The sequence below is a fragment of the Megachile rotundata genome, chromosome 1 (assembly GCF_050947335.1).
Source record: "Megachile rotundata isolate GNS110a chromosome 1, iyMegRotu1, whole genome shotgun sequence".
Classification (NCBI taxonomy): domain Eukaryota; kingdom Metazoa; phylum Arthropoda; class Insecta; order Hymenoptera; family Megachilidae; genus Megachile; species Megachile rotundata.
In genome coordinates, this window is record NC_134983.1 from 11,170,179 (window position 1) to 11,194,080 (window position 23,902).

General features: G+C 39.1%; 1 protein-coding gene across 2 annotated transcripts in view; it reads right to left on the reverse strand.

The window, feature by feature from the left end:
* LOC100877198 (uncharacterized) overlaps positions 1–23,902 on the reverse strand; it is a 187,821-nt gene that overhangs the window by 73,588 nt on the left and 90,331 nt on the right. The window contains exon 1 of one of the 2 annotated variants that reach the window (XM_012280696.2): positions 10,165–10,794. The exons of the other annotated variant lie outside the window; for it this stretch is intronic. Within the exon in view, the coding sequence (XP_012136086.1) occupies positions 10,165–10,284 (120 nt within the window). The 5' untranslated portion in view covers positions 10,285–10,794. Of the gene's footprint in view, positions 1–10,164; positions 10,795–23,902 lie in introns of those variants that run through there. 2 annotated transcript variants of the gene reach the window in all.

The following is a 23,902-nucleotide window of genomic DNA, read 5'->3' on the forward strand; positions in this document are numbered from 1 at the left end:
CGTTCGACTGTGCTACTGAATACAATAAAGTGTCCAGACTAGTATTTTAAGTAAATGCATCCATCATTCAACGAAAGGGATCCTGTACTTCCTCGAGAGGAGTCTTACAAAAGAGCAGAGGACTACGGGGAAGATAAGTGCTACCAGTACATCAGGAAAGCTATTAGAGGCACATGTGGTGTCGCTGAGCAACCAGTTCGGCTCCTTTGCTACGTTCTTCGAGGTATGAAGACAACGTGGCACAAGGGTAAAACCGTTGAGAAACGACTTGTAGTATAGAAAATGAGAAACGGATATTTCCTTCCAAGACGTTCAGGAAAATACCGTAATATAAATTTCATTTCTGATATGCAGTTATCTATGAAAAATAAAAACTGAAAAATTATATTTATTAAAAAATTCCAATATTCGGAAATTTGGGAATTAAAGTATTCACAAAACTGATAAGTCAGAGATAACAGAAGTACATTAAATATTAAGCTTCGAAATGTCACTACAATCGAATAATAACAAGAAAATTAAGGTTCAGTATTCTTACTAGCATCGTCTTAAAAATTCGAGCAATAAATAAATTGCAGCGAGCAGAAATAATACCAGCATAAACGTCAACAATTACTTGCATCCTGCAGAAGGTCAAGATATCCAAAAAGAAAACATCCCTTTGAACGAAGAATTTCAGTCGATCCGCATCTGCCGCAATCTTCCAATATTACGTCAGCCCTCGGCAACCTGGACGCAACCCATCCATTTATAGAGTGGAACCCTCATCAGGGGAATCATCGACGCGAAGTTTGCGCCTGGAAGACACCGGTCATTATGCTCGTCGCCACCTCGGCTGGCCAGTATCCTCAAGTACATACTAAGTCCGTCTGTCCGATGGCTTCTCTCGCGGTTGGACTTCTTAAGGATTCAATTACCGTGGGCCCATCATGGAATTCCACGGGCGAACGAGGAATTCCTGTCTGTTCAACGAGGATCAGAAACACGCGTGCGTGCGCGATACACTCGCTGGATTCCAGGTCTGACACGGGATCACTTCCTAAGTGGGTTCCTCGATAAGGCGGAACACTCGTAAAGTAGTTCGCTCCAGTAAATTCAAAGCTTTCCCTGCGCGGAGAACGCATTAGATCCAGCATCTAACGACGGAGCGAGCAGCACGCGGTGTGTTCTCCGGCCTTTGGCAGGACAATCGCGAAACGTCGAGCAGATAACCTCGCGTCGGGGTATCGGCTTTCTTATTGTCGTGCGGAGTGTAAGGGGAACGTAAAGCGAGACATAACAGCCGCAACAGAATGTCTTTGCCAGATTATGAGAGCTATTTCCAAGCGCGATTCTCTTGGACTTAACGCTCGTGAACGGATGTAAGATGTTGCGCTAAGCCGCTTCGAGACCAGAAATCGGAGATGAGTTTGATGAACTCGGGCTATGCATTCGATTCGCTTATTACACTTCCAAATTTAGACCGGAGATGAGTGAATTGCTTTTTGACAAGATTTGGACGAAATACATTTATCAATGTTTGATTTATTTATTATTTTCGAAGTGAAACCAGAGATGAATGAGTAGAGGATCAATGAAGGGTTACACAATTGGTTTTTGACAAAATTTTGACAAGATGCTCCTACCAGTATAAGTAGCTAAGTAGTTCAGAAAAATAATGTAATGAAAAGTGAATCTTTTTAAACATAACAATGACTATAACCATAACTTTGAACAGACACTCCATACATACCCACATACTGCATACTAATAACCTTCCTTTTTAAAAAATGAAAAATTGAAATGTTGACTCCTGATCCTTATCAGAATGAGTTCAAAAATAATCTAATCATCAGGTGTTAAGACAACACATCTTTCGAATTACAGCAAATCTACCAACATTCTCGATGTTACAATATAACGCTGAACCATTTCAAGAATTCGATTCGAAGAAGAAACACGATCAAGAAGCTACCAATTAACACGACGCGAGAAATCGAGGAATTTCCAATAAAGACAACATCGGGTTAATGTAGCGTATTCTAATCTGATCTCCCCTTCTAGTAACTATAAAAAGCATGGAAACTAGTAGTGGGCAGGGTAAACTGACCATTTAATTGGTCGAAGGATTCTTAACTATTTTTCAAGATATTTTTGTCGAAATGTACTCCACGGTCGAATGTTTTGTCTACAGGACGGGTGATCACAAAGGCCATCGACTTGGTGATAAATGACATTCCTGAGGGGACCTAATCAGGTTCAGGTAAAGGTCCTGGATAACCAGACAACACGGGAATTCTTTGGGTCAACCGACTGCTTTCGGCTGAATTTACGACCATCATTTTGAGGATTATTTTGACTTAATCGTACGAACATCTATGCGTAACCTGACTCTAAATCTTGTGACATTATTTTTTTTTTAATTTTAGAATATTTAGTGGAAGGTTTTGAAATTGTTGATAATGGATTCTTTAGGTAATTGTCAGAAAATAAATATGTTCCTCTATTGCAATAGTAAACAACATTTCATAAAAACTGGAAAGGATTATACAATATACCTTCTTCTCAATCTTCCCATCACTTATCACGTAACAATATTTTATTTGGCCAAACATAAAGCAGAACATGAAAAATTCAGCATCCCCTGTTCACTCCCTATGACTCAGCTCTCTATAAAATTTCGAATTTGAAATTCATATGGGAATCCTACAAATCGAAGCGAACGCAAGGAGCCTCTGGAGCGATTGGTCAAACGCTATCGATTCTTCAGGCTAGCGAATCTCTTTCTTTTTTATTTACAGGCACAGTTCAAGAGTTCCGCGACTCGGTTGGTCGAGTGCAAAAACCTCGAGAGAGAAAGAGCTCAGCGTGGGCGAACGGTTATTATTGCTTGGCGCCAGACTGGAGGGGTCCCTGTGCTGAGAACGTGTTCCAACTTCGCTATTCTTTCGCGGATGAAAGAATCGCAAGCGAAAGCGATAGAATCATCGGCTACCCTCAGGATAACGTGCACTTTCGACCCTCTCGTTTCTGGTATCGACGCTCACTTGGATCGACAGAGATTAATTACCGAAATATGAAAATATGAAATGTTTGAACTGATGACATAACTATAGGCCTCGAATATTCACTATTCATCTTATGGCTAGGTGTGTCAGTCGGTACACACCCGTGTGTCAGTTTTAAATGAAATCAATAATCTACAAACCGAGTGAAATCTTCATATTCGTCGCCGTTATGATTATTCCCATAATCATCTCCATGATTCATCCACAAAGTATTGCGCCCACAAAGTATCATACAATAAATATTAGAAAATCAAGATAGTTTAAAGAACAAGTCCTAAACGAGCGAAAAAACAGTTCCCAGAAAGAACCACTAGCCCAGAATAGGTAAAATTAAAATCCACCATCCGTTCGATGCTTCAGTAAGTTCTCGTTAATTTCCGAACAGACCGGTATTATTATAAGCTTTCTCGTGCCAATCGACCGAGACTCTAGGTTTTAGCTTAAAAGAACGATTTCCACTTGCAGCTGTTCATCGAAAGCAGGCAATAATTTCCCCGTGGCGATCGATCCGATCACCGATGATAAAAGATAACCTTCGCCCCTGGACTCGAGGGTGGACTCTGGTAAACTCCCTCAACCCCCGAGTACAATAATGATCGTCTGAAAGTGCACACCGGCATCAGCACGCCCAAGGAAAGGAACACATAAATCCAAGCGTGCTCGTACGCCTTCGAAGGGTACGTAATCTCGTTTCGACATCGAGACTCGTCGTCTTTTCACTGTGTTGCGTGGCAGATGCGAGCTTTTCCAGATGCTGCTTCACGTTTGCCACCTCCCCTCCTCGTTATATCAGAAGCAGAACGAAAATAATGGGATTAATTCGTTAAGCAAACGCGATGACGACACTGTTCCTCGGACACGTGGGGAACTAGAACGTTTTTTCGACGTCGTGTCTAATCCGGCGAGGCGATTTGAATTTCAGCTGGACGGGTAAAAACGAGGAGAACTTTTTGTGTTTCGCGAGTGAAATCTGAAGTTCTTGTACTTTACGGAGCTGGATATTCAATTTTGTTGAGTACCAGGAAACTTTGTTCTTTATTGAAAAATCGCTGCGGTAAAATTTGTTTACTGACAATTTGCACTTGGATTTTATTTCATTTAAAATTCCTCTTTCGAGTGCAGGGGTTAATATTTTCGAGAACGAATCTATACTAGGTTCTCAGAATTTAAGAGTTGGATTATCAAGAACTATCAAATTTAATAGAGTACCTTTGTTAAAAAGTAATCAAGTAATTTCGACAGAAGTCACATTTATCAACTTCATAGGATATTCACAAAATTGATTTTTGTAACTACATAAATATTAATATCCATAACAAATATTTAGTGTTTGAATAGATTTGTTGAATCATCGAGTAAGGGTAACATTGTAAAGACAAGTATAATTTATTATCCAATTAAAAAGGTGCTTGAACATGTGAGCCCTTCTGACTCACCTAGGATGACATCATATGTTTCAGTTAGAAAATTAGAAAGCAGCGGAATACGCAATGACTAATCAAACCACCCTCAAAATATTGTAATTAAACAGGGACTCCCTAAAATTATAATGTGAAAAAGAGGAGTTATGTTCATGTGCAATTAAACACACACCACATTTAGTGTTGTTAAAAAGGATCTTAAATAAATGATTACAAATAACATGAATTATTAAAGTACAGGTTCCTAAATCTTCAAATCCCTAAATTCTCAAATTCTATAATTTACAACTTTCCAAATCCCTCAATCCCAGCATACAATTTCCTCCACCTTGCCAAAGCCGACACTACAAGAACCACCCGGTTTCTCGTAAGAAACGTATCCGCCCCCATATGGTTCAGAGTTCTCAATAAAGGAACACTTTCAGTCTCGTACGTGACGGATCAACAAAGTGTCCCTTCCAGGTCGTGCTCATCTCGGCAAACAGGAATTAGAGCCGTCACGTTAACTTCCAAAGCGTGCAGATCGACCATGACACGTTCCCTGCACGTACCATACCGCTCATGGTGCACCATGACTCGACTCGAGTTCTCGTGTCGCGCGCAATAATGCACGGGCACCTGAACGTCTGACTCCATATTTTTTCCTGCACGGCTGTCGCCACGGATTATGATAATGCTTCTCTCCTCGTCCCGTTTGATCCACGAGGGGTAAATCCTTGGCACGAGACAGCCGAAAAACAGGGGTGGTGGCCACCGGTGAGTCATGCTTCATCCCCCACAATAGGGGACGACGACCGGTTGCCAACATCCCCCACGTTTTCAGCCTGCAGCGACGACCTATGGATTCTCCCGATTGAAATTAGATTTCCCTTCATCTCCGGTCGTCCGCGTTGGAACTCCAGGCTGCTTCCCTACGGTTTTTAGCCCCGTTTCGCTTTCGTGGAAATAGCCTTTAGCCGCGGAATTCACGAACCCGATGCGGGTGTAGAAACGTGCGGCCTTGGGTCAAGTATTGCTCGAGAATAGGGAGATGAAGATACGATGGTATGAGGCAGGAAAAGGTTTATTGGAAAATTATATAGGGTCAATTGGGTGGTCTTGAATTTGGTACGAGATGACGTATTAGGACGACATCCGTGTTTTATGATTTCGTGATACATACGAGAAATGTAAATTCTCCTTTTTCAAAGGAATTTTCTCTCACTTTACTCCTATCTTTTATAACAGGGTTCTATAGGGTACCTTTTACAGTTGCATTTAGATCAATTGACACAGTACAATAAAATGTTGTAAATATGTAAAACGTCTATCACAGCTTAAGTAGCTGATCCTATTTTTGTAACAGATCATACTAATTGCAGATGTTCCCTTATCTGTTCAGTGTTCTCGTTTGACACAGAGCGAACGGTGTGCGCGACAGATAAATCGACCAGGGATCAAGTAAGTACCGAGGGCCGCCGGTTATCGTGTTCTAACTTCTAACCAGTAGCAAAGACGGAAGTCACGTGAACCGTAGCCTCTGTTCAGTATCACAGTCTGTAGCACTTTTTTTCTCCGCCGGTCGATTCGATAAGAAGAAACGATAAGTCGGTGGAAGCCGCTCTGAAACCTTGGCAACGCCGTGGTTCGGGACCGCAGGGCCAGGATGATTCAGCGCCAGCTGCTTGGTCGAGGGCCACCTAAACTTGCTCGAAATTTGTTAGTCAAACTCGAAGAGAACTCGATCGATTCTTGCCGGAGACACGAGTCGAATGCACCTTCGCCCACAAAAATTACACGGCACGATTTTTAGACATATTATTTTTCCAGAAAAAAAGAAGTACGGCAAAATTCTGTTACGAAATAAAGGTAGAATGCAAATCGTATTTCGCAAGTGTTGCCGAAGGAGTAATCGATCGAGATTGTCTCAGGATCGAAACAGCTCGGTTAGCACATACGACTCACGAATTTCCCCTCTCGGCTTTGCGCAACGAGCCTCTATTGATCGCAACGTTTCAGTCCATTATGATCAAACTATCGATCGTTTGCGCGCGTTAAACGTTTATATCGCGAGCAAGCATTAGGCCGTGCATACAGTGTGCAAGCATCGAGCAGGGCTTCAGAAGGCCGTAATTCAAGCAGCCACTCCAGAGCCAAGAATGGCCGCAACAATGCCCGTAACTGTAGATTCGAGGTAACTTTACACTCGAGTCCATTTTCTCTTTGCCCACTTAAGCCCGCTGCAACGTTCGCGCCCTGTCGCACGAAAAGAAGGGTTGCGACACGTGTTCGAATTTCCCTTAACGGATGTTGCACGCTACTAGGCCACCCTGTACACCAATTATCGCGCTGAAACTCGAGACTCTTTTGCCTGATGCTATGCAATCATGATCACTTGAAGCTGACGCCTGAATTGCAGGAAATTTGGTTTGCAATCTCAGTTCTTTGACGATGTAATTTCTTATGGAAAAAGCGAAATTCTTGAAGTTATAAAGGGTGTAGACAAAGATGTGATCTTGAGTGAAACTATACGTCATTCGATAAAGAACATCTTACAGCAAGTTTCAACCCCTTACCGATAGGGTAGTAACAGGAAAATCTGAAAAAATTCTGAAACGTGGACGAGCACATATTGCAGAATTTTTTCAGACTTTTTGATCGACGAACTGTAGTTGCTAATCATTATCGAATGCTAATCATCGAGCTAGTATCAATATTAATTATGAACCGTAATTAATATTAATTAAGAAGTATATCAAATTACAATTAATATCAATTGTCGAGACAAGATCGCTCGGATTAATCGATCACTGTCGATGTTACCGATTAATTGATATCGCTGCAACGTGATTCGAAGATTTTTCATTTTGTTCCCTCGGAACCGATTAAATCAATATTTTTTTGGAACAAAAACTGTCAGGAAGTTGCGTTCAGTTTCGCGATAGATCCATCAAGCGTTTGAAGGAAGAAAATACCTTCCGTCGCTCCAACTTTACCGCTGAAATCATAACAATTACGGCGCGTTTCGCCGGAAGGAAGCATCGTAATAACTTCTTAGTTCACGGAGCCTTGTACAGATTAAAAAGAGGGGGAGTGGAGGAGAGGAAAGGAAAGGGTCAAGGCGAGATAAAGCAAAATTAATGGCAGACCTAAATCCTTGCCGGTGGATCTCGGAGTCTGCTTCACGGCCGGAAGAAAGAAGCTCGCTGAATTACGTGCCCGTGAGCCAACCGCAACGCGAGCATCGTTAATTTGAATTATTATTGCTCGCGAATTCGAAAGCAGACCTCGCGGCAATTACTGCTAGAGAGGAATCTTGCGAGACCCTGTTGTAATAGAATCGAGCTGAGATACGATTTTCGATGCTCGCCATAGGGCGAAAATCAAAGATTAATCGAGGCATATTCGCGATAGCCCGCGGTATCGTTCTAAATGTATTTCTAACGAATCTTTATAGCGTTAATAAGCTGTATAAGCGAAATTTTACTGATGTACTTAGAAGCTGAGTAGCCATTGCAGTAGTTCTTAATGGAAGTTATTTTCTTAATGGGGAGATCTTTGAAACGCTGATTTTCAAGTTTTGCACGATTGTAGAAGATGAAATAATTTTAATAAATTGCAGTACTTTCTGGAAATAACAAAGAAATTATTATAGAGCTTGTTTAACTTAATTGTGATCAATTCGAAAATTTTGAAGGTTCAAATGTTCTATTACTTTAATTTTATAATTTTCTAAATATACATGTACTTTCACTTTCAAACTTTTAAATTTAGAAAATTTTTAATTTTCAAATGTTCCAATTCTCCATATTTCTATTCTTCTATTTTAATTCTAATTCTATTTTAATTCTAATTGTTTAATTTTACTACGTGTTTGTCTAATCCTCAAACCTTCATAGTTTGAAATGCTGTTTTCTGATTTTATACTGACTACATATTATCATAACCTGGATTACACAGTGTACAGTTAGTATAAATACAAACAATAAGAACATGTGTGTAACTAAACATTAAAAAATGTACGTCCTAGATATACTGCAAACGAGATATCTTAATCGGTGGGTGATGTGTTAAAATACACAGTACCTTCGTTATCTCGTAATCAGTTTGATAACGTGATTGACCTTGGTGAGTCCAACACAGAACTGCAGGAAATTGTACGAGTAACAAAAATTCAATGAAGTTGTTTAACTACATATTCACTCTAAAAAGAAATAATTAAAAAAGCACAGGAAACGTATCGTCAAGATAATTTTCAAGTGGTGATGCATCCAGTGGATTAAAATAATCGTTTTCAATTAATTGCATCTATTACATTATTTATTTGCTTTGTGAAACTATATCTAACTATTGTTTGCATTAATTCACGTGTTCCATTCGCAGATCTAATCAGAAACTTATCTATAAAAGTTAATCGATAATTAAACTTGATAGTGCTGGAAACTGTGCAACTAAGAAAAAATCATTAAATACACAGTTTATTTAAAATTTTTCTGACAGTTGTACAATTTCTTACAGTTGTTTCCTTTATTTTTCTATCTAATTATAATTTCCTTGTTTTATGATTGTTTTATTAGCTTTTCTATTTAATTATAATTTACAAAATCGTTCGTAGATCCAATTACAAATTTGTCCATAACTAAAGTGTTTAGAATTGTTAATAGTTTTTGAGGGCACAAAAATGTATGCGTAATATCCGATTTGTTTAAAGTTTCGAAATATTTTTCATTGATTATATGTTTATGCCGACATTACACAATCGGCTCATTCATAGATCCGATCAAGAACTTTCCCTAATTCGCGTAAAGAAAACCGGTCGCTGACGTTCCTCGCGAAATCATCGAATAATTGCGTAACCGTGTACGATTTATTCCGTTTGAAACGAGTGTCACCATTGCACCAGGGGCTCTGTTATTAATGGAAAAGTCTGAGCGTTAATTTAACGCGTCGCCACGCATGCAAAACGTTTCGAAAGTTCGATCGGAACGAAGGATCGCGATCTTCGCGCGAACCGAACCTGTTCTTCTCGCGCCATTTAACAGCTTCAGATGTTACACACTGATTACGCTGAAATTTTATAGCAAAATTGAGTATCGTATTTTAAAAGCGAGCTTTTGCCGGGAGATAAATCATCAGTCAAGTAATAGTAAAAGTTTGTGAGATAAATGGTCTGTGGAAAATCATAGAGCTACCAGAAAAAAGGCTCTATTTACTGAAAAAGGTAATTTTCTTTAGTAATAAGTAAAAAGTTTTGTACGAAATTTTTTCATTCAAGACTATACATTTTAATTTCACATCAGGCAAGAAAATTTGTGTACATTTAAAGTGACATTGCAAATTTATTGATCGATACTTTTAATGTGTAACAATTTAACTTGTTTCATTGATAATCTGAAGTATAGGTAGAAATCGTCAATAATTTCAAATGTCCAAATACCCAAATCGTCAATACTCATAAATATCCAAATTTTCAAATATATTTCCAAATTCACAATTCATCAATGTTCTCGACATACAACTATCCAACTAAACCTCCAAATTCCTAAATGAATCTTAAACGAAACAAGAAAACTCGAAACATTTCATCTCCATCAATCTGGCCACAATGTGCCCTCTGCCCGATGCCCTCCGGGCAACTAAGCTGCCCGTGCCCACCGATAATCGTCAATCACACCTCTACACGCTCAAAAGGTGCGCTCAGCACGCGACTCACGTACCATTCCCTCGTCTATCGAGGTGTCTTCCTCGAAGTAGCATTCGTCAGGCTCATCCGGTGTCAGAGCGGTAGGAGTTTCCGGTGACTCCTCCTTGATGTCCTGCCTCCTCATCCAGTCCATGTTGCTAGTCCCTTTTGCAGGCAGCGACCAGTCAACGCGTCCTTTTCTCGATCGCTTGGAAGCCTCACAGAATCACATGTTCTCCCCGAAAACACCGCCAAATCGAAGCAACACCTCTTATCGTTTATCACCGTTCGCGATTACAAGGAAATCGCACCGTCAGCCACGATGGCGGCTGACATTTGCGAAATGTCACTGCCTTTTGCAACGAACAGTTCAAACGTACCCGGCTGTACCTCTCTTTTTCGGATCACGAGATCGAGGCACGTGCACGAGGTTCACCGTGTCTCACAAGGATTCTACATGAACGAGGTTTTCACCGATTCGAGGAAAACTACCGATCGATGGAGTAAAAAAATCACTGGAGAATTTGGTTAACTCGCAGCGAGATGATCGCGAGCGAGAGAAGAACGCGCGCGCAGTCTCGCATGTGCACACGAGCAGGCCACGACGGCGGTGCAGCTGCAACTGTGTGTGCAGGCCGGGAATGCTGGAGGTGGTATGGAGGCGGCTTGGTGGGCGCACTCTGTCTCGTCTCCTTCGCCTCCCTTCTCTCTTTCCAGCCACGATTATGCCTCGTATACCCACCCCCTCCATTTTCGAGCCGCTCGCATTCTCTCTTTCCCTCCGTTCGCTGCCCTCTCGTCTCTCTCGTTCTTTTCACTAAATCGCCCTCTACCATTCGCTCTCTCTTTCCCCTGCCTTTTTCTCTTCTCTTTTCCTCTCTCCTTTCTCGATCTTTCCACAAGCGCCCCGCATTTTCCTTCCTTCTCCGGTGATTCGTCAGTCCTACACCGTCTTTCTCTCCTCTCTCTCTCTTCTCCCTTTAATTTCTTCATCGTCCTTCTCTAGCCTTTGGAGTTTTGCCGCTCTGTCTCGGTTCTGTGGTATGACTTTCTCTTTGTTCAACTGCCCTTACGCCGTCTCTTTTCTTCCCTTTGTTGCCCTCGAGTTTTCCCTCCCTTCGCTCGTTTCTGTTTCTTTGCCAACCAGGGACGGCACTTCGGATTTTGGTGCCCTGTTCATAGTTTCATATTTTGTGGCTACCGTAAGATGTACTTTTAGCACCAGGTGAATTCTTGTGATCAGAAAATACTATTGAGAAGGCGGAAATACAGGTTCTTTATTGGGGAGACTTGTTAGGAGACTGTCGATCTTGCTTCTCTCTTGATTCGTCTAATATTATTTATTGCACTTTGTCAAAACGGATAGTATAAATTGACAAGTTTTCAAATTACAGAATTTACACTCAAATCATCTACAACAAATTACACCCCCTAATCATATCATCGTGCTCAATTCGAATTCTCTTCTCATTTGAACCTCCTATAAAGTTCGACTATTCTCAATTTGGAAAAGGAATTAACATATTCATCCAACGTAATATAGAACAAAAATATTGCTACAATCCATCACAGCTTGAATAATCAAATTGTTGATTTTCGTCTACTGCCGAATACCGATAGGTTCGACCCTGTCCCCTCTCTCTCTACTTCGCCCACGTCTACTCCAATCATCCACGTTGTCCTCTTTACATTTCGTGCAGCCTCCCTCTAGCTCCATTCTATTTTACTCGTCTCCCTCGACTTTCCTCTTTCTTCCGTCCCATTCTTTCGCTCTTCTGCTTGACCCGTCTTCTCCTTCCACATCCCGGTGCTTTCCATCCTCCTCGGTTATAATGTCTCGTCTAGGTTCTTTCAGAGACAGCCGGAAAATGGCAACTGCCTACCGTGGTTGGTCAGAAACGAGGAAAAAGAGAAGACGCGTAACGAGGGTGGCCAGATTCGCTTCTCTCTTCGTTTCTTAACGCGAAATATCGTCTCTCTTCGGATACAGCATCCCTATTCTCTTCCTCTCTATACCTTGCCCTTTATCCTCCCCCACCATGACGATTACCCGTCCCTGTTCAACTCGCAGCTTCCTCCCTCTCCGCAGTTCCATGACCCCTACCCCTTTCGCATCGAGTCACCACGAGAGTTCAGGGACGATCCGTTCTCATTCGAGACCCGGGATCTAACGTCCCCGAGGGATACCAGAAATAGCGACTTCCTCCTACCGGGATTTCTTCCTTTTTTGCGTTAATACCTTTTGCTGAACGCGGTACCGGAGTCGTTCGTCGCAACGAATTATCGGGGAAGTGAAAATACGGAACGGATAATTTTCGGCTTGGGTATTTATCGAGCTTCGGATAATGTATTGAACTGGGAAAAGTTCGTGTACCATTTCTACCTCTTGTAATTACAGTTTTACTGTTTCTTGCGTGTTGCATTTACAGCATTCTCGGATAAATCGTTTTTGCATTCTGTTATAAAATGCTGTATGTTGTAATGTATTATGCGACATTTTGTTAAATGTAGAATTGTAAATTTCGTGATCATCTTTCCTCTTCTTTGCGATTGTATTTTTTGAATCCTTAAAAATATTGTAAATTTACAGAATCATGTAATATTCCAGGTTCTGGACTTGAATTTGAATGTACAAGTGCAGAAAACATTTGATAAGTTTAAAGAATGAACGATTTTCACTTTATTCTGTAAAAGTGTACTTGAAGATTGCATAATTTGATTCAACGTTGTTTTATAAATATCACGAACTTTCTCCGGGATCTAAACAGGTGTGCAGTTTTATCGCTTTTAGATTCAAACAATTATTTTAGAAATGAAACTTAATTTATGAATTCCAAGATTGCTAAGTGTATCTTTAAAAATGATTAAATTTGAAAATTGTTAAGTTGATAGACATGAGGCCTTCAAAATTACTTGAATTATTAAACTTGAATATTATTAAGTTTGAGAATATATCAATTTGCAAATCATGAAGTATAAAAGCGTATAAACTTAAAAACCGTAAATCGTGCCGTTGAGTCGCAATGAAGCGTGATACATCCCTGAGAATGATATCATCGAGTAAGAAAGAGGGAAGAAGAAAATGGCAAGTATGCCACGACAAGAACGACAAGGAAAAGAACAGTGAACTCGATGCTAGGGTACAGATACTTGGAGCAGCGGAATACCTTAGGAAAAGATGCATATAACTCACAGGACGAAGAATGAGTCACAACGTACCTAGTAGTAATTTGAAACTCTCGTATATAATGCAATTCATGAGTCCTAATAATCGAATATATGAGCGAAATAACATTGTGAACTTATCTATTCTACAGCTGTTTATAATAATAACATGGAATGTATGGAGGTGATTGAAATAACAATTCTGATGAAATATGTATCTGTACTGTGCTTAAACAGTATTATACGATATTTTAGTATCCATTGATATATCAATATGTATATTCAAGTAATGTAAGTATGTACCTATAATAAAATGTACAATATGAAGGTATGTATTAGTACATATAATGTTACATACACGTATGCATTAGTATATATTAATGTATGTATTAGTACATATATACGTTTAGTTAGCAGTTTGAAATCAAACAACGAATGAACTAATAAAATTTTAAAAAGACAATACAATACAATACGATAATAAAATATTAAAATTGTCCATCTAATACTCAAATACAAATTGATATAATTGATTCATAGAAAGTGTTTACACGAACTGAAAATGTTATCACTGTAAAATACTAAAACACTGTAAAATATCTCAGAAATTTTCACACAACAAAAATGTAACAATACACCACAAATTGTAGCTCTACAGTAAAAGAATGTAGTAATAAAGTAAAAAAGAATAAATATTTTGGAAAAATGTAGTTTCGCAATTTTAGTAATAGAAAGATTTGTATAAAGGTAGGAGGCAATAGTACCGGCAATATAGCCGGCACTGGCATGAACTACGAGAGAAAGGGAGAGACAGAGGAGAGACACGTGATGCTGGAACGTGTGTTAGTGATTGGTTGCCCATGGCAACCCACGCGGTTAATGTACGCGGTACGAGCCGCTCGTTCAGAACAACGTTACTATATACGTACGAGAGAGCGTACGTACGAACGTAACTCCGTAGGTTGTACTACTCGTACTACTACGCGCATGTACAATGGGAGGTCAGGTTCGTGTGCGTCCACACACGTGGCCGAGTTGATTGATTTCGCCTCCGCGTTCGTTGCCACGATGTGTTGCCATTCGATTGGAGCACGCAACCGAACCTCGTTGCCTACGTTAATCCCCGCCATATCTTCGTCAGTTGGGACCTCGATACCTGGCATTTTTGTGTCACCCGATACTTCGTGCATTCTAGTTACATTCTGGGGAAATTTTTGCATTCGACAAGATCGATTAGACAAAACTTGTCAAATATCATTTTCGAATTTAGGGGTTTGGAGAGCAATTTGTTTATTGTGGGTATTGAGAGCAATTTGTGGTATTATAATTTGATAAGGCTTCATTTATTTGGTATTTATGGAATTTAGGTGAATTTGCAAAATTTAGGGACTTGCTGAATTCTGGAAATTTATATAATTGCAGTCTAGGGAATTTGAGAAAAAAAAAATCCTAAAAGTGCCAACTACTGGTACCTTCACCTTAATTTAAATATAATCAGTTATACTATTCTCATATTCTAAATCATACACCATCCCTTCAAATACACGAAATCCATTTGTCCAAAACTGATACACGTTCAGTGAAACCACTGCATAAATGCCGTAACAGAATCTCGTTATTCTGGATCATAACTAATCCCAGCATCCGATGCCGAAATTTCTTCGAGCACGTGACTCGATAATACCAGAGCTGCATAAATATCCCCGCGTAATTTCTCCCACGTTCATTACGTTCGCCCAACGTAATCATACTCCCGAGTTACGAGCAATTATCCATGGTCGAGGAATCGAGCTTACGCTCGATTTTCGAAGAAGAATTCGACCTAGCTGTCGGAGAGAATGCAGTTGCATCGGCCGCTGCATCCTGGCGCAATCGTGCTGCGCGCACCAATTAACAGAGCTCCAACGCCGTAATCTGGGATAGCACGGTGCATGCAAATGCATTCTCTGCAGCGCACTCTCACCGTTCTTGCCCATCGACGATTGTTATCGGCTTGATTATCAGTCGTCGCTTATAGCAGTTTTCCGAGAACCGTGTCAGGAAGAGAGGCTGCCGATAATTTACCTCGTTGCTATCGGTTCGCTGAAATGGATAACGTCCTCTTGATTGCGTAACGTGTTCATCGATATCGCTTTATGACAGAGAAGAGTTGAGAAACTTGTTCGACTTTGTATAATTGCTCCAGCGATATCGATACATCCTCGCGAATTATTCGATACCGGAACGCTTAATGAGACCATCGAACGATAGCCACTGTTTTTCGGACTCGATATCAATTTGTGATATTGGTACTTCCTTTAACGATAACAATCCACGAATACTTATTGGTGTACTCGAGGAAGCTCGGTGTTTGTGAAATGGTCGTGCAGGTTTTACGCTTTGTACAATTTATCGATAATGACACTAGGAGTTAATATTATGTCGTATTAGACGGAGTTTGGTATTTAGGAGAATGTTCACATAGGTTTCACATTTTGTAAAATTACACTTTGACATTAATAAGATAACGAGTCAATGTAAATATTATACCAAATTGATATTCGACTTATACCTCATAGAGTTTCATTTATGACTGTTTGTACACATTCGATACTTTATCAAATTATTAATACTCTGACATTAATAAGACAACGAGTCAATGCATGTATTATGTTGAATTTATATTCAACTGACACTTCATAAAGTTCAACACGAGACTGTCCATACATATTTGATACGTTGTAAAGTTATTAATTTTTTTTAAATTAATAAGACAACGAAGCAATGCAAATATTACATGCGATTGATATTAATTGAACTATCAGTCAATACTGAAGTTCAGCATTTATGAAACTTAATGTTTAATACTTTCTAAAATTATTAAATATTTTTGTGTTAAATGGTAATGAATTAATACAATTGAATAACACAAAGTATTTATAGTAAGTATAAAGTATCTCGAAACAGTAAAATGGACTCGAATGCTAGAACGGTATCGTTCAATCGAAAGTGAGAAAAACCTAGGAAGCGCATTAAGGTTTGAAAAGTGGTACACGGGAAGCAGAGAAGAACAACCAGAAAAGCATCCGTGAGAAGAGTTTGGAATATCGACACACTGTTTCCATTCGCACCTATCTCATCCGGTTCATGAATTTCTTTTAAACTCTCACGTCTCTATGGGCGGTGTCGTTTAGGGAACGCTAGTACTAATTTACTAAATATATTCTGCTCGGGTATGGTGGGCTATCGTTTTCGTTATGTAGGGTGTTATATATATACATGTCTATACAGATGATTTTAGAGCTGTTAAATTTGAAGACTAAATAGAGAAATACTAGTTCTTGGAAAGCGATAATTTTTACAAATTTTAATTTTAGAAGTTGGTTGAAGAAAAAATTCATCTGAATGAAATTGATAAAATTGGCGAAATTGATGAAATTACAAGTGGAACATACAAAATTTAAGTAAGTTTGTAAAGTTCATTTTCGAATCTATAGATTTCAAAAATAAATAAGTACTGAGACATCAACCAACATGTACAACTATTCTTCTCGACAACATATGACACATATTTCAACAAAAACAAAATTTTGTAATATAAAATATGAAACTTGAAACCAGTCATTTCCAGTATGAAAGTACAAATCTAAAACTTTTTCTAAGTCCACCATATACTAAATTCGATTTAAAAGAGTTGCACAGCCATTGTTCGCTGCAACGTAACAAAGGGCAGAAAATTTCGCACAATGTTAACAAACTCCACTGTTTCCCTTTGTTGCGTAACTCGTTGATGGACAACGAAAAAGCACGTCGTTAATTTTTACCATAATCGCGAGCGTTTCAAGCAGCAGAACAACTGTGGCCAAACTTTCGGACCTTTGAAGTTCGTCGGCTGATGCAAGGAGGCAAAAGTTCATCTCGGAAGATTTACATCTCTCGCCAACAGAAAGAAGCAAGGTATGAAGCAACGGATACGAAGAACGAGAATAAACGCCGCACGAACTTACAGGGGCCAAAAGGGTCCCTGGGAAGCGCAGACTATCCCACGACAGGACCTTAGAGTCCTTTCATGGTTCCCTTGTGTCGTTCGCGAGAAAGACACGCTGGAATCGCAATACTGTCTTTGACGACGTGCAACGCGTGGAAAAGAAAATTGCAGGAAACTAATTACGAGATGACAGTGCTTTGTGTAAAATCGATGTTTTATGTTTGTTTTTTATACACGTGTTTAAATAATTTTACTAGTAATTCAAACATCGTTAAATCGTATTTGGTTGAAGATCGAGTTTTGAGTATGATATTAATTACAGTTTGGATCGCTAAATCCAAGATATACTTAACATTTCAATATTCTTTACTTATCTTAATACTGCAGTAATTAGGCAGTTCTGACTGATGCACCGAGACTAACTTGTAGGCTAAGGGGTTAAGGATGAAGTCTGACGACAAACTCAGGATTGATTTTTGGGTCCTCTGAAAAATTAATACACTCCAGCAGTGTTTGTCTCATGTTGTTATAGTCAGGAAAGACAAGATATTTGATTTCCAAAAATGTAAATATGTTATTTCATAATGCATTTTGAAGCTAGAAAGCAAAGTCATACTTTTTTCGAGAAATAATCTTTAGACTACACTTAAGAGTCGTACAGAGAAATTTTGCAATTTGAAAACTTTTCGAAAAATGTTTTTGTACTAACTTTTTAAAAATTCGTCCGTTATAAAGTTTCAACGAACATCATTTTCCATCAGAAGACCCAAAAATCAGTCCTCAGTTTATTCGTCATCAGACTTCGCCTTTAAGCAGAACGATTTAAACGGGACACTCTGTATAAGTGTTTATAGGTGCATAAAGGTTTACCAAGGAATATGACGAATCTAATAGAGGTTAAATCGGACCCACATGCGCATTTCACTGGGCGTGGTCGCCGACTGTACTCGATTTAATCCCCGCGACAACAACGACCGGGCTCGATCCGCGTTGCCGCAGGATTCTCTGCTGCAGTAAACTATCGAATTCGTGGGTCGATATCTCGTTCAGCCCTCTCTAAATATCTTATCCAGGATGCGCTTTGCCATTCTTCGGGGAAAATCGTTGGGAATAATGTACAACTTGGGAAAATCAGAAAATTCTCTACGAACGATGTAATTCTGTGAGGTACTTGTGCTATTCACATATAACATTTAGGTGAACCTATCAATTCAGTAATGTAAATATTTCAACAACTTCAACAAATTTAGAAATCTAGGGTCTTGGGAGTGTGGAGATTTTGAGATATAGGAATTTGAGGTTGTAGAGATTTAGTTTGTCACATTTGAACTGTAACGTGCGTCACGAGTCTGACTCGATGTGTCAAGGGAATAACGGATACATTTTCCTTCAAGTCATTTGCCAAACGATGGAAATTTAATTTTTGTAACAATTAAGTAATACAAATAACAATAATCTTGTATACACTTTCTGTGGCTACTGTATGCATTCTTTTTGCTGAGATAAATTGTAAATGGCGATTTAAGGATCGTTACCAGAATCGTTTCTGAACAAAACAAAGTTCGTGGAAACTAGGCGATACGATTATAGTCGAAAGAGAATTCCTTTCAACGAGCTAACAGAGATATGCCGTCATTTACAGTATCGTCTCTAATTAGCGGTAATTAGAAGAAGCTCCGTGGACGGCGCCACAAATTGAAACCGGCGTAAACCAATTTAGAGGAAACCGTGTAAGGTACAGAATGCTTCAACGAATCGAGACAAACGAATTGCCGACCGACGCCAATAAAATTCCATTTGAATCATGTCTGAAGATGAAGTATCTTGTGGAACGCTCAGGTGATCAGGTCAGCGATGAACAAGCGGTATGCGACTGTGGGTACAGCAGAGTAGTTCATTTCTTAATTACGAGATTATACACTGTTTAGTTTGGAAACTTCATCAATTTTCTAGCGCTTTAAGTTTTCTCTTTCCCAAATCTCTAGCACTCCAAATTCTTAAGTACCCGAATTCGCAACGCCCCAAACTCTCACTTTCTCTAATTTCTAGCGCCTCAAATTTTCACTTTTCTAAATTTCTAGCGCTTCAAATTTTCACTTTTCTAAATTTCTAACGCATCAACTTTTTACTCTCCCAAATCCCTAGCACTCCAAATTCTCATTTTCTCCAATTTCTAGCACCTCCAATTCTCACTTTCTCTAATTTCTAGCTCCTCAAATTTTCACTTTTCTAAATTTCTAGCGCATCAAATTTTCACTTTTCTAAATTTCTAGCGCATTAACTTTTTACTTTCCCAAATTCCTAGCACCCCAAATTCCCAACGCCCCAAATTCTCATTTTCTCTAATTTCTAGCGCCTCAAATTTTCACTTTTCTAAATTTCTAGCGCATCAACTTTTTACTTTCCCAAATCCCTAGCACCCCAAATTCTTAAGCACCCAAATTCCTAACGCTCCAAATTCTCATTTTTTCTCATTTCTAGCACCTCAAATTCTCACTTTCTCTAATTTCTAGCTCCTCAAATTTTCACTTTCTAAATTTCTAAATTCCCAGATTCTAAAATACTAAAATTAGCAACTAAGTTCCTGAATTTCTAAATTTCCAAATTCCTAAATTCCTGAAGAATGATCTTTCTCCAAGTAATTCGTATAATTGTCACAGTAAAACCAAAGAAAACAACAGCACGATTTCAGGTCCGTTACGCAATCGACGAGCGACGAATTGACCTGCGGAATGGCGTTATCGACCGAAACGAAGAATAAGGAGTTCAACTGGTTTTAACGACAACGTGATAACGAAATATGGGACGACATAACTCATGGAAGTTCGTCGAACTTCGGCCACGCTAATAGAACACGCTCGACGTGCTAGATCGTGTGTCGATTGCACAATTTTCGAGAGAACGCCACGCGGCTCCAGCGAGACGCTAATAGAAGCTTACCGGAAGAAAGCGGGAAGAAAAACCCGTATTTAAACTGTAGACGTGTAAACCGTCGGGATCTGAACACGGGATCGATCGCATCTGCCGACGACTTAAATTCGAAACAGCCTTCTTAACAATTTTACGGGTATTCCAAATATTTCACTAATTTACAAGCTTCTTTTTTTATATGAACAAATTTATTAAGAAGCTTTTCTTGAAAATTCTGTTGATTTTTATCGAGGTGAAGATGTACGTTTCTTCTTTTATGTGTAAAAATTTATTAAGATGCTTTTCTTTGGAGGTTTTAGTGATATTTATTGAAGTAAAGATCTAAGTTTCTTCCTTTATATGAACAAATTTATTAAGAAGCTTTTCTTGAAAATTCTGTTGATTTTTATTGAGGTAAAGATGTAAGTTCCTTCCTTTGATATTTATTTAGGTAAAAGTGTAAGTTTCTCCCTTTATGTGCACAAACTTATTGAGACGCTTTTCTTGAAATGTCTACTGATTTCCATCGAGATAAAGTAGTTTCTCCTTTCATACGAAAAGACTTATTAAGATGCTTTTCTTGACATCTGCATTGAATTTTATCGAAGTGAAGAAGTAATGTGTATATTAATTTATATTCATAAAGTTGTGGATATTAGGGTAACTCAAAATGACTACCTTAATGAAAATCTTTTCAATTAAAATCATTTGTCACATTCGAACTGTAGTGCGTCACGAGTGCGTCGCGATATTATAGAGCAAGAAGTTAAGAAGACCTTCGTATGAGCAGAAAACACTTCATTCTTGAAAATTTATTTCTAATTGACGAAAATTATTCGATTAAAATGAAGAAGTGAAGCTAGGAAAATCAATCAAAGTTAGCTATAAATCAAAGCTGTAAAAATGAACAAAGTTGAAATTTATTACAAAAATTAGAAATAACCACAAAAAGTAGATAGTGAATTTTTATACACTTCTGATATATTTTGTCTACAAAAATCACGTAATAGTTTCTGTATCTCATACAGATGATTTTATATAATTCAGACCTCGATACATCGCAAACGCGGAAACAGAGAGTGCAAACGCTGCATGAAGTAGCAGATGAAAATCTAATTTAGCAAAATATCTCGACCGAAGTGATGAAGTATTACGGTTGGCTTCATCGAATTGCCAACGAAAGCGAAGAAAATATCTGTAACGAATGCAAGAATGCTTCATGCAACTGGAACAAATCGCAGTACGTTTTTTAAGTGAAAACGGAATAAAGAGAATAGATCATGCGGTTTGGGAAAGTTAAACGTTCTCTCCGTGAAATTGCTTTCTCAGTAATATTCCTGTGCATTTCTTTATGCAACTCCGCGTGTTATCGGACAGATTGCTTTTTTGAATCATTTTGCTACAATTATACAAAAAGTTTACGTCACTTCTGACACCAATAGCTCACAGCTAGTGTTTTTATACTACTTTTCAGTCGGTCAATTCGAAAAACAACACACACAAGATACGTTATAATTACTTTACGAAAAATGATTATTAAATAAAATTCGTTAAGAACTTGCTGATCGGTAACTTTCTCGGCATAAATCTTTTGTATAATTTTATGATGATCAGTTATGGCTTTCTAAGTAGAAATTTATTTCGGTCAAGGTTTATTAATATTGTTAGAAATGAAATTCACATCGTATTTGCAGTCTAAGGTAATTTAATACTAATTACAATTCGCATAATCATGATTCACCAAATCCAAAATATCCTTATTTCAACTTTTCATATTTGTTTTAACGTGTTATTTCCTCAACGAAAAATTCATAGGTTAAGGGGTTAAATTTCGTGATTCAATTATCCTTAGGTTCTTCGGAGTCGTAACAGGCCCTTAAGACCCGCAGGAGGGCAGAAATCGGACCTGCAAGAAGCGCAGGAATGCGTCGAGATATTTCGCGACTCGTCAGGGAGGGAGGTGGAATTCCAGCGAGAGAGGTCCCGACGAAGAAGGGAGAAAGAATGGGACGAGCAAAATAAAAAAAAGACGAACAAAAGCCGCGAGAAAGGAAAAGAAGAGAGCCGAGCGTACACAAATTGCCAACGGGACGAAACCGTGAGTTTCACCCCTTTCGTCGACCCTCAGGGTGAACAAACTTTCGGATCGTGTTCGATTATTCTGCAAAAGCTCGGTTTCCTGATTGCGACTAAACGCAACTGGAAATCGAGCCAACTATCGAAAACTTGTTGCTATTAAACAGTGAAAGGCGATTGCGATTACTTGGCAAATGAAGGTCGTTCGGAAAATACTGCTGCAATTATAGAAATCGAGCTGAGAATGTTTCTATGAGCTCTCCAAGAGAATATAATCACATTTTTATAGTTGGCTTGATACGTAATTCTGGGAGCAAGATTTAAGATAATACAATTTTGTTATTAGATTTTGTTTCCTTAGTTGCAAATTTATATAAGATTTTAAGTGATTTATGTTATTTGTTAGAACATAGTAATGATATGTAATATTTTTTTAAATGAATTATTTTAGCAAACTATTACTGCTTTCTTGTTAATATTATTTATGAGAATGCAATATTGGGGATGAAAACTTGTAACTAGAACATTTAGGAACGTTTTATGTTTCTAAATGTCTAACTCAAATGATCAATGTCGTAAACTAAAATCCAAAGTTAATGTTAAACAAGCTAGATTCGAATACGAACGAATACGACTAACGAACGATAGTCGAATACTCGGAGATAAAACCACGAAAGTTCTTTGAACGTCGAGATCTCGTTCCAGGAGATTCCCATCAAGGAATCGTCTCGTTGAAAAGACTCATCTGGTAAAGAATTCCGTGATATTACAGCGTTAGATTCATCTGCCGCTGTCTTTCTTCTCTGAGCTAAAGATTCTCTCGAGTGAACAAAGAGCTGGTTCTCGTCGCGTTAAAAATCCTTTTTCCGTCGAAGACACGCGTACTGGGCCGCGAATTTGAAGCCGTGTACGAAAAGCCCTGGAGAATTCGTAGGAAAAAGAGGTCGGGACGACAAAGGATTTCTAATGGACGCTGGCCACCAGAGGACGCCTTATAAGGCGAAGATCTCGAGAAGGTGGCTCAACCTCCTTTTGGTCTCTCACGAGTATCTCGTGGCGACTTCTGCGAGCCATCCGCAGGCGCCTCTGTGGCCGGATTTAGACCGAAAAAGAAACACCGGGACTTTCGGGAAGGCGACGACGACAAAGACGAAGACGAAGAGGTAGCTCGTGGAACGGGCACGAAACCACGGGACGATCGTGACCGGCTCTCGATCCATGGATCGATACCGCGGCAAACTTGCTATTTCGCCACCAAACGGATCGTGCAAGCTTTCTTCGAATTTCTGCAACGAGGCAAGAACCGCCCTTGTATCTTATTAGGCTCTATTTAGACCTGCATTACATCGGAATTTTATATTCTGAGAACCTATACCTTCTGCCACTTTTCATTCCATATACAGATGGAGCTAGGATATGTAGAGCTACGGACGTTGGATGAGTTAGGTATAGTTACAGATGCTCAGGTGCCAATGGGACAACGGTATATTAGGTTAGGAATCTGAGGCAACAAATTCATTCATAGGGAAGTGATTATAGTGGCGCCTCATACCTGAAGGGTTAAATCTATTCAACCACTTTGGTTGAACCGCTCGATTTGGTAGGTACTGATTGAGAACCGGTACAGTCGAGAGCAAATCTATCTTCCCTTTGA